The 13,233-nt window shown below is 39.0% G+C and overlaps 1 protein-coding gene across 5 annotated transcripts in view; it reads left to right on the top strand.

The window, feature by feature from the left end:
- LOC137414072 (uncharacterized) overlaps positions 1–13,233 on the top strand; it is a 165,402-nt gene that overhangs the window by 19,822 nt on the left and 132,347 nt on the right. For all 5 annotated transcript variants that reach the window (XM_068099542.2, XM_078778525.1, XM_078778523.1 and 2 more), the window contains one exon: positions 8,859–9,075. In XM_068099542.2, coding sequence (XP_067955643.2) covers positions 8,872–9,075 — 204 coding nt within the window. In that variant the 5' untranslated portion in view covers positions 8,859–8,871. The remainder of the gene's footprint in view (positions 1–8,858; positions 9,076–13,233) is intronic.

The following is a 13,233-nucleotide window of genomic DNA, read 5'->3' as shown; positions in this document are numbered from 1 at the left end:
AAGATCCAATTTCGGCATTTGATCAATTAATTACTAATTTGCTTACAAGCAAAAGAAAAAATGAATAATTCTTGCTCCGAAAACCTTTTCAGACACAAGAATCATCGACAGTTATTCATGTTTGTCCAGTAATCTAATCTGTTGAGGCCAATCGTCATTTGGGATTTGCCGCAATGAAGGCCTAATCATTGTCTGAGGTATCGGTCAGCACTGGTACCCTTGATCTTAGTTTACCCTATGAACTTGTCTTCCTTTTGGTATACGGACATCCTCTTTTCCAATGTCCCATCCATCCACACTTGAAACACCGGTTTCTGTCGTTGCCTGGTCTGTGCACCTGTGCACTTGTATTGCTGGGCTGCATCTCTACATCCCTGAGTTGCCACTGCAATCTCTCGTTATCTCCCGAAACACGAAAAAATTCTCTGTACCGTCCTTTTTGGGGAGACAACTGGAAATCAGATGGGACAACTGTCCCTTTCATTCCTAATTTCGAGGGCAGTTGTGCATTTGTCTCCTCCACTGTATCCTGTATCCTTTTTATTTTAAGTTCTAGATCCGTTATCCATTCTTGCTGTTCCCGTTGTCTGGATTCACCATCCCAAAGATGGAATGCAAGCCAGTCTACCGTTAGATTCTGTCTCTTCCTGGCTTTCAATCTTTGTTCCAATCTTTCCAATCGACTTCGCTCAAATGTACCATCTCTTGGAAACTCCTCATCATGTCCCTTTGTCCACAAATACCAATTCTCGACCTGCCTTATAGCTTCGGCACCATAACGGTCGTACATATGATGTGTACAAGTACCTTTTTGTGGAATCTCTGGTTGTCCTTGTGTATTCTTGCAGGCTCCATTTCCCATTCTGCCTTTTATCAAAGTAGCGTTGGATGTGTTGTAGTTTGTTCCTCTAAAGCTTCACTCATACCTCCAGGAAGGATCTCTCCACCTGTTCAAACGGTGATTTCCAGAGAATCTCCCTCACCTGTGGCTTTTGCACAATCCAATCTCACAGATCAGTATTTGCAGATGAGCCAGAGGGTCAGTATGAAATGGGTGAATCCTCAGGTGTCCGCTCTGTTGAAGGGGAAATCACACAATGGTAACCGCACATATATATCTATATATAAACTCACCACCTTGCTCAATTTTCCAAGGTTGTCTTCACATTGATAATATCTCACAAAGATATCAAAGCTTCTTTCTTGAGACCGCATTTTCATCAATCAAACAATCAATATATTCAATTCAATTTATTCAGTTCAATTTATTCAGTTAAATTTATTCAATTAAATTCAATCAATTAGATTCAATCAATCAACAATTCAATCAATTATTCAATTTCAATTAATTCATCAATATTCATCAATAAATCAAATTAATCATTTTGGATGACTCCTTGCATAAGCCCTTTCCCCAATGATGTCAGGACAGGTCCATCCATTGACTGAGATCGAATCTCATCGGTCGTCACCTCTGGTTCATACCTCATGTCAATTGATGAATCACCGTCCTGTCCTAGGGTCATATCTGACATATTTCCCCATTTTGCCTGGTCTCCACAAATTTTCTTTGCAACCACTAAAGGCAACTCATCCTTCATTCGTGAGACAGCCAAAATGGATGGCAGATATTAAAGTTCATTGGGAAAAATATCTCATCATTTTTTCTTTTAATAGTACCCAAAATCTCTTGGCAATATAAATTTCGTAAAACTCCTGAAATAAGACTGTAAAATTCCTTCAATCATGCTAAATTTTGAAACTCCATCGCTTGTAACACCCAATTTATCCCATAGGGCTTGAAAGTTCTTTCCCAAGTTCATGCAATCATTCTGCATTTGAACCCTATAATATCATTCATAATAATCATCATGATTTTATAGTCATGGTCCTATCATAATCATCTATTTAAAACGAACATTTCCTTTATCACCACAGCTATGTGGTATAATCAACAATAGAATAAAACTGTACATAGCAACAGGCTACCTCATGGCCACTTAGTATACCTATTGACAATAAGTCATAACAATATCGAATAATCATTTGAACAATTCAAAAAATCGCTTCCACTGCTCCAGCCGCAGCATTCGTCATTTTGTCTGCTCATCCGCGTGACCAAAACGAAATAAAGGGAGCTCAACCATTACACAGCGCTTTTAATGGCGCATGCCATAGGAACTCAACGCAATTTCGACTCGGCCAGCAAACGAGCAAATTTGCAGGATGTTAACTGGAATTAGTCGTGAAAATATATCCAAAATACACAAAAAATACACACCCACAAAAATAAACAACAAACCCAAACAAACCCAAGGTCGACCCTCTTACACAGTAAATTACATCATTTCAGCATCGTATTGATTGCTGAAATATTCCAGGGTTTATACACACCTTAAAAGAGGTATGCGTGGTGTTGCCCCCTCCCACGTTTATTCCAGGGTTTATACACACCTTAAAAGAGGTATGCGTGGTGTTGCCCCCTCCCACTTTTAATTCCTCATTAAATTCCTCATTAAATTCCTCATTAATTTACTCATTAAATTACTCATTAAATTACTCATTAAATTACTCATTAAATTACTCATTAAATTACTTATTAAATTACTCATTAAGTTACTCATTAAATTACTCATTAAATTACTCATTAAATTACTTATTAAATTACTCATTAAATTACTCATTAAGTTACTCATTAAATTACTCATTAAATTACTCATTAAATTACTCATTAAATTACTCATTAAATTACTTATTAAATTACTCATTAAATTACTCATTAAATTACTCATTAAATTACTCATTAAATTACTCATTAAATTACTTATTAAATTACTCATTAAGTTACTCATTAAATTACTCATTAAATTACTCATTAAATTACTTATTAAATTACTCATTAAATTACTCATTAAATTACTCATTAAATTAACTTACATAGTTTCAGCATTGTATTGATTGCTGAAATATTCCAGGGTTTATACACACCTTAAAAGAGGTATGCGTGGTGTTGCCCCCTCCCACTTTTAATTACTCATTACATCGTTTCAATTAAAAACATCGCTTCTACTGCTCCAGCCGCAGCATTCGTCATTTTGTCTGCTCATCCGCGTGACCAAAACGAAATAAAGGGAGCTCAACCATTACACAGCGCTTTTAATGGCGCATGCCATAGGAACTCAACGCAATTTCGACTCGGCCAGCAAACGAGCAAATTTGCAGGATGTTAACTGGAATTAGTCGTGAAAATATATCCAAAATACACAAAAAATACACACCCACACAAATAAACAACATTTATTCCGTTCAACAGAACAAACATTTCCTATATCATGACATGCATGTCTTCCAAATTATATGACCAAGAGAAAAAGTAAAACTAATTAAAACTGCGGGCAGTGATGATCCGGGGACCATACCGCTCCATCGTGATTGGACGGGTGCGTGCTAGAGTCGTTAATAACGACAGTCCAGATCCGATTGTTCAAAATTTCAACTCATCGATCGAAAAATGAACGCAGGGATGCATTTTAAAGGTGCAGTGGCACTAACTGAGTTGCCACGAATATGGCCACGAGATTGCCAATATGGCCATCACAAAATATTTTCCTTAATCAATTGGCTCATAGCATAACCAATCTGCAAGTATCTCATCCGAAGATGTATCTCTGAGGAATTGTAATTAAATAAGTCATTTATAAATCAACGAGTTAATTTATTAAATGATTAATCAATAAATCAAAATTTTCCTTGACAGCCACATCACTTGGTCAGTGTCATGTCCAAATATCAGCTTCCTTACTCAAAAGGTGCCTGAGTTAATGTAATGTAATTACTGTAATAAGATTACTGCAATTACTGTAATGATTACTGTAATTACTGTAATTACCGGAACTGTAATTACTGTAATTACCTTAGGTAATTACTGTAATGTAATTACTGTAATGTAATAAGAAATGTTATTAATTAAATAAGTACTTCATTAATCGCTAATAATGAAATAACTCCTGAATTCTTATCCGATTTACTTAACATTTGAGTGTCCCCAAAACGTTGGAGCAAAACGTTGCAACAACGAAAGTGAAACGTTGTAGCGACGTTGTGGAAACGTTAGCAAAACCCAACATTTGAATGTTCCCAAAACGTTGGAGCAAAACGTTGCAACAACGAAAGTGAAACGTTGTAGCGACGTTGTGGAAACGTTTTACAACAACATTATTTCAATGTTGCAAACTTTACTTTACAACTTTACAACAACTTTTGTTGAAACTTTTACAAAGTTACAACTTTACAAAGTTACAAAGTTACAAAGAAACGTTACCACAATTTTTTCAATTCGAATGGGATTTATATATCCGTCAACTAATTCAACCTACAACTTTTTATTCAACATAGCCCAAAAGTCAACAACAATTTCAAAACATCCTTAATTTCATCCGATTCACTTGACTTTTGGATGGGATTTATATATCTGTCAACTAGTTCAATCAACAACTATTTTATTCAACATAGGCCAAAAGTCAACAACAATTTCAAAACATCCTTAATTTTCATCCGATTCACTTGACTTTTGGATGGGATTTATATATCCGTCAACTAGTTCAATCAACAACTATTTTATTCAACATAGGCCAAAAGTCAACAACAATTTCAAAACATCCTTAATTTTCATCCGATTCACTTGACTTTTGGATGGGATTTATATATCCATCAACTAGTTCAATCAACAACTATTTTATTCAACATAGGCCAAAAGTCAACAACAATTTCAAAACATCCTTAATTTTCATCCGATTCACTTGACTTTTGGATGGGATTTATATATCCGTCAACTAGTTCAATCAACAACTATTTTATTCAACATAGGCCAAAAGTCAACAACAATTTCAAAACATCCTTAATTTTCATCCGATTCACTTGACTTTTGGCTGGGATTTATATATCCATCAACTAGTTCAATCAACAACTATTTTATTCAACATAGGCCAAAAGTCAACAACAATTTCAAAACATCCTTAATTTTCATCCGATTCACTTGACTTTTGGATGGGATTTATATATCCGTCAACTAGTTCAATCAACAACTATTTTATTCAACATAGGCCAAAAGTCAACAACAATTTCAAAACATCCTTAATTTTCATCCGATTCACTTGACTTTTGGATGGGATTTATATATCCGTCAACTAGTTCAATCAACAACTATTTTATTCAACATAGGCCAAAAGTCAACAACAATTTCAAAACATCCTTAATTTTCATCCGATTCACTTGACTTTTGGATGGGATTTATATATCCGTCAACTAGTTCAATCAACAACTATTTTATTCAACATAGGCCAAAAGTCAACAACAATTTCAAAACATCCTTAATTTTCATCCGATTCACTTGACTTTTGGATGGGATTTATATATCCGTCAACTAGTTCAATCAACAACTATTTTATTCAACATAGGCCAAAAGTCAACAACAATTTCAAAACATCCTTAATTTTCATCCGATTCACTTGACTTTTGGATGGGATTTATATATCCGTCAACTAGTTCAATCAACAACTATTTTATTCAACATAGGCCAAAAGTCAACAACAATTTCAAAACATCCTTAATTTTCATCCGATTCACTTGACTTTTGGATGGGATTTATATATCCGTCAACTAGTTCAATCAACAACTATTTTATTCAACATAGGCCAAAAGTCAACAACAATTTCAAAACATCCTTAATTTTCATCCGATTCACTTGACTTTTGGATGGGATTTATATATCCGTCAACTAGTTCAATCAACAACTATTTTATTCAACATAGGCCAAAAGTCAACAACAATTTCAAAACATCCTTAATTTTCATCCGATTCACTTGACTTTTGGATGGGATTTATATATCCGTCAACTAGTTCAATCAACAACTATTTTATTCAACATAGGCCAAAAGTCAACAACAATTTCAAAACATCCTTAATTTTCATCCGATTCACTTGACTTTTGGATGGGATTTATATATCCATCAACTAGTTCAATCAACAACTATTTTATTCAACATAGGCCAAAAGTCAACAACAATTTCAAAACATCCTTAATTTTCATCCGATTCACTTGACTTTTGGATGGGATTTATATATCCGTCAACTAGTTCAATCAACAACTATTTTATTCAACATAGGCCAAAAGTCAACAACACTTTCAAAACATCCTTAATTTTCATCCGATTCACTTGACTTTTGGATGGGATTTATATATCCGTCAACTAGTTCAATCAACAACTATTTTATTCATCCGTGTCACCCATGCTATCTGTCTGACAAATTTCGTCAAAAAAAAACCACAACAGCACTGGTTTTGCTTCCTGGAAGCTTCCTGCAAAACGCTTTGCTTCTCGCAAAACGTCCACCAATGGGAACTAGAGGGAGGGGAAGGAGCGGGAGCAAGAGACAGGTAGCCGGAATGAACATGAGGGACAATGAGGGACAGTGAGGGCGTGTCGGTATGCAATTTTCATCCAATCGCCATCTTTCACAATAATTCTGGACCGGCATGAGATGGCGTTGTCTGTCATTAATTTATATTGTAATCAAACGAGTTTTAGACATGGCGGGAAAACTGAAAAAAAAATATTTATTTATTTATTTAAAATGGGTGTACACAATTGTACACGTGTACAGACCTTACCGAACCTTACCGAACCGGCAAACAAATCGCCTCATGGTGCACTTCATGAGCCGATTTGCCTGCAGACCAGAGTAAGGCTCTTAACACCCAGCGTATACCGTACGCATATGCAAGCACACGAATAATAGAATCATTTAAAATGTTCCATCCGTGACTTTTACCTCGGACGGTCGTGACAAAAATACGTTTACACTCCTTGGATTACCTATGGAATGCAAGCCTCACACACACCTCCTCCACCATGATCAGAATTCATATTTCATAATGGACGCCATGCTTACCTTGGCGACGTCCACTCGAAATCCCAGCGGTGCCTCCAAATTGTCGGGGAAGTGGTGGGTGAGACTCAAGACGCCAATGGTCGGAAACAGGTTTTACAAAAGGTCACAACTTTATTAACTGGTTATTCACTTCATTCCATTACCAAATAATATCGTTTAACTCAATGGACCAGGTTAACTCTATCCGCATAGTCCTTCTTGTTCGGCTGCAGCGCCGAACTCGTGGTACGCGTTCATTCCGTCGGGCAGGGCTTCTGAGGATGAGTGCCCCTGACTCAAAGTATGTTTCTGTCTTTATGGGCATCGTCGCGCTAATCCCTTCTCCGCAAATGCCCCGAGGTCATCCACGCTCGCCTCATTGGAGCCGGCTCGCTCCCCTCCTGCTGCGAGTTCCATTTACCAAACAATAGGGGGGTGCTCCAGCCTGGGGCTGTGACCAGGTGGACAAGAGATTACCATGTTCGTGCGCATTCCTGACACTCATTTACGAAATCGTCTATCTGCTTCGTTACTAGTCTCAATCAATGAGTTACATTTCCACAACACCATCGATCACACCATCCTCCTCACCTGACTTGAAACCACCTTTAACATTACCGGCACTGCCCTCTCTTGGATCAAATCATACCTCTCTGACAGACGTCAGTTCATCTCCATCAATAACTGCAAATCCCCCACTGCTCCCCTCCCCCAAGGTGTCCCCCAAGGTTCAGTTCTTGGCCCCCTCCTCTTCATCCTTTACCTGTCCCCCCTCGGTCACTTAATCCGCCGTCATGGTCTCCAATTCCACTGCTTCGCCGATGACATCCAGCTTTTCATCTCCACCAAGTCCATCTCCACCGCCACCCACTCTATCCTGACAAACTGCATCACTGAAATAAAATCCTGGCTTCAAATCAACTTCCTCAAACTTAACTGTGATAAATCTGAAATAATCATCATTGGCCCAAAAACGCTCACCAAGTCCACCCATAACTTTGCCCTCAACATCGACGGTTACCCAGTATCCACCTCCCCTCACATCCGGAATCTTGGCATCATCTTTGACCAAACCCTCTCCTTCGACAAATACACTAAACAGATCACAAAGACAGCCTGCTTTCACCTGAAAAACATCGCCCGTCTCCGTCCATCCCTCTCCTCCGTGGCTGCAGAAACCCTCATCCACGCCTTCATCACTTCCCGTCTGGACTACTGCAATAGCCTCCTTTATGGTTCACCCTCAACAATCACCAATAAACTCCAATACATTCAGAACTCCGCTGCCCGTCTACTCACCCATTCCCGGACCCGTGACCACATCAACCCCGTCCTTTACAAGCTTCACTGGCTCCCCATCTCCCAGAGAATCCAGTACAAAATCCTCCTCTTGACCTACAAACCCCTCCATAACCTGGCCCCATCCTACCTGGCTGACCTCCTCTCCAGACACACTCCCACCCGCAACCTCCGCTCTGCTGGTACCAACCTCCTGACCCCCCCCCCCCCCCATCCGGACCAAATTTAGATCCTGGGGGGACAGGGCCTTCTCCATCGCTGCTCCCACCCTCTGGAACTCGCTACCTCACACCATCAGAGACTCCTCCTCACTCACCACATTCAAAACATCACTCAAGACCCACCTGTTCAACACTGCATTCAACATTTAACCCACAGCATCTAACCCCTGACTATCTCCTCTCCTTCTCCCTCCTTTGTGCTTTGAATATTTCCCTATTGATTCTTCTTTTTTTGCAATTGTTTTTATGTTTTGCTATGCATTATATTTTGCACTCTGTCAAAGCGTCTTTGGGCTTCCTGAAAAGCGCTATATAAAATAAATGCATTATTATTATTATTATTATTCTGCTTACTTGAGTGAAAGTAATCCATTTTAACCCTTTGTGGGCTTGTGTTTGTACTCACAGGTAGAGTGCTGACATGTCTTACAAGGGCGAATGCAAAGATGGCGAAGATCCAATGCCCTTTCTGGTGCCATCGCCACAGGAGAAGGTGATGTTCCAGAGCAAGGCCTTCGATGTCAAGAAGAACTGCTGGATTAAGGATGTCCAAGAGGGCTTTATACAGGCAGACATTGTCCAGGATAAGGGCAATACAGTGATGGTGAAGAGCTCCAAGGGCACCGTGAGTACACGCTCACCACATCTCATCTAATTGGCCCACCTGAAAGGGGGCTTATCTTCGACACCTGGAAAAGATGGCGACCATTAAACAATCTGGTGTTGGGCCCATTACCTTTTGACAGAATTATCACATATCGACTTCAGAGTAAAACGACCGCACCACTCGCAGGTGGACTCACCTTTCTGTAATGTTTAGATCAATCTACATATTATGTAAGCAGAAATAGTGGGATTTTTCATCCAACCCACCTTTCGTTCAAGAACGTAATATGTATATGGGCCTGATAGTCTTACCTGTGAAATATGCAATTTGCTTGAGGCACCATCCGGTCGAACGTAAACCGTGGTCTAAGGTAAATAAGATTAGGTTAAAAAAGAGGCTCAAGTCGTGTTTTAAGTGTCTTCATCGAGACATTCTCACTTTGAAATCAAATTCTCCATTTGAACTTGTGTCGTTTTGGCCTACTTAAACCCTACCTATATATGTATATGTATATACGAGTATATATGTATATGTATGTGTATATACGAGTATATATGTATATTTATGTGTATATACGAGTATATATGTATATGTATGTGTATATACGAGTATATATGTATATGTATATACGAGTATATATGTATATGTATGTACGAGTATATATGTATATGTATGTACGAGTATATATGTATATGTATGTACGAGTATATATGTATATATATGTACGAGTATATATGTATATGTATGTGTATATACGAGTATATATGTATATGTATGTATGAGTATATATGTATATGTATGTGTATATACGAGTATATATGTATATGTATGTACGAGTATATATGTACATGTATGTGTATATACGAGGATATATGGATATGTATGTACGAGTATATATGTATATGTATGTGTATATACGAGTATATATGTATATGTATGTTCGAGTATATATGTGTCCGTATGACCGAGTATATATGTATATGTGTGAGTATATTTATATATATATATATTTATTTTTATATGTGTATATATATTGAGGACTAGGTGTTACGGTTCTACGCCGCCCTTCTTCCCCTTACCAAGGGGGGATTAATCCCCTTGTTCTTCCTGGGCTTGACGGAACCGAGACTTGAAACGTCCGTTCCAGGCAAACGCAAAGTAGGGTTTCGGGACCAACTCTCGCTTGTACCTAATTCCCTGCGCCGCCACGGAAGCGAGGAAGCAAGCCTCATACGAGCCACCTGTGGTTTGGGTACGCCGAGCGGATTGAGTACCACGTGGTCCGTGCAGTTCAGGTAGTGGAACCCGATTCGAGCGGTTCTATTCGTACCACGCTTACCCAATGAGGAAACCACAGGAACGATCGAATGGCAAAAGGAAGAACACAGGTTTAATTATTCCCACACGTATATACAATGATCGGGGACGCAGAGACACAGGACAGCACTTAATCAGTCTTATCTTATCCCCCGGACACGGGCCCGTCACACTCACACAGGGAATTGCAGATGGATCGATGTCCCAGCCAGACGCATCGACATGGTCGTCCAGGAACGGCCCCGTCCGGCTCTCCACTGTCCCAGCACGTCCCGCGAAAATGGCAGCAGGCGATGGAAGGAACCTCGTAGCATGTCTCCTCGCTTGTGTGTATCTGTCTTGTGTATGTCCTCGCTTGTGTATGTCTCCAACACATACTATGATCACCTGTGGCCTGTTTCTTGCTCCAGCACAAGAATCTGGCCGCCACCACACCTCACCACCATGTAATTCAAAACACCTCACCACCAAGTAATTCAAAACACCTCACCACCACGTTATTCAAAACACCTCACCACCAAGTAATTCAAAACACCTCACCACCATGTAATTCAAAACACCTCACCACCAAGTAATTCAAAACACCTCACCATCAAGTAATTCAAAACACCTCACCACCACGTAATTCAAAACACCTCACCACCAAGTAATTCAAAACACCTCACCACCAAGTAATTCAAAACACCTCACCACCACGTCATTTAAAAACACCTCACCACCAAGTAATTCAAAACACCTCACCACCACATAATTCAAAACACCTCATCACCAACTAATTCAAAACACCTCACCACCACATAATTCAAAACACCTCATCACCAACTAATTCAAAACACCTCAACACCACCTAATTAAAAACACTTCACCACCACGTAATTATAAATACCTCACCACCACATAATTAAAAACACTTCACCACCACGTAACTATAAATACCTCACCACCACGTGATTCAAAACCACCACAACGTTATTAAAAACACTTCACAACCACGGAAACAAAAGTTTGAGGGAGTCGTTAAGTGACAACACAGACACTGCCCAGATGTGTAGATAGATAGATAAATGACTGGACCCGAGTTGCCGTTTTGTCATGGTTTAAACCAATCATAATTCAAACAATTAATTTGCACAAATGTATTTGTAATATACGTGATATCACATTTTATAAACAACTGAAGTTGAAAAAAAAAAAATCCCCAAAAAATTCCCCCCCAAAAAAAAGAATTGGAAATTTTTTCAAAAACAATACCCTTATTACCGACGGGAGAGATATGTGCATTCCAGAAGTTTGGTACGATTTCACAAAAGTTTGAGAAAGTAGTTCAGTGAGAAGACAACACGAGACAACACAGGACAGGACAGACGCTGCACAGATATATATATATATATATACACTAGCTTGGCTCGGCTTGCTACGCTCGCCTCATCACGCGTCGTTACAGAGGAACGGGCTTATTTTAGCTGAGGATAATGACTGTACCTGAGTTGCTGTGTTGTCATGATTTTCACCAATCATAATACAAACAATTACTTTGCACAAATGTATTTGTTGTGTTTGTGATATTACATTTTTATAGGCAATTTAGGTTGAAGATTTAGGTTGAATGTTTTTTTTCCAAGAAAGAACCCCTCAGCACATACATAGGGGAGGGGTAGGTGCAGACAGGAAGTTTGGGACGATTACACCTCACCACCACGTAATTCAAAACACCTCACCACCACGTAATTCAAAACACCTCACCACCACGTAATTCAAAACACCTCACCACCACGTAATTCAAAATACCTCACCACCACGTAATTCAAAACACCTCACCACAACGTAATTCAAAACACCTCACCACCACGTAATTCAAAACACCTCACCACCACGTAATTCAAAATACCTCACCACCAAGTAATTCAAAACACCTCACCACCAAGTAATTCAAAACACCTCACCACCACGTAATTCAAAACACCTCACCACCACGTAATTCAAAACACCTCACCACAACGTAATTCAAAACACCTCACCACCAAGTAATTCCAAACACCTCACCACCAGGTAATTCAAAACACCTCACCACCACGTAATTCAAAACACCTCACCACAACGTAATTCAAAACACCTCACCACCAGGTAATTCCAAACACCTCACCACCAGGTAATTCAAAACACCTCACCACCAAGTCATTAAAAACACCTCACCACAACGTAATTCAAAACACCTCACCACCAGGTAATTCCAAACACCTCACCACCAGGTAATTCAAAACACCACACCACCAAGTCATTAAAAACACCTCACCACCATGTAATTAAAAACACCTCACCACCACTTAATTAAAAACACCTCACCACCACGTAATTAAAAACACCTCACCATCAAGTAATTAAAAACACCTCACCACCACGTAATTAAAAACACCTCACCACCACGTAATTAAAAACTCCTCATCATCAAGTAATTAAAAACACCTCAACACCACAAAATTCAAAACACCTCAACACCACATAATTCAAAACACCCCACCACCACAAAATTAAAAACACCTCACTACCACGTAATTCAAAACACCTCACCACCACAAAATTAAAAACACCTCACCACCACGAAATGCAAAACACCTCACCACCACAAAAATATAAACACCTCACCACCACAAAATTAAAAACACCTCACCACCACTTAATTAAAAACACCTCACCACCACGTAATTAAAAACACCTCATCATCAAGTAATTAAAAATCACCTCATCACAACTACGTAATTTAAAACACCTCACCACCACGTAATTAAAAACACCTCATCATCAAGTAATTAAAAATCACCTCATCACAACTACGTAATTTAAAACACCTCACCACCACGT

Source organism: Myxine glutinosa, chromosome 5, assembly GCF_964187855.1.
Source record: "Myxine glutinosa chromosome 5, kmMyxGlut1.1, whole genome shotgun sequence".
In the NCBI taxonomy this organism is placed as follows: Eukaryota; Metazoa; Chordata; class Myxini; order Myxiniformes; family Myxinidae; genus Myxine; species Myxine glutinosa.
This window is presented reverse-complemented; position numbering and strand designations above follow the sequence as displayed.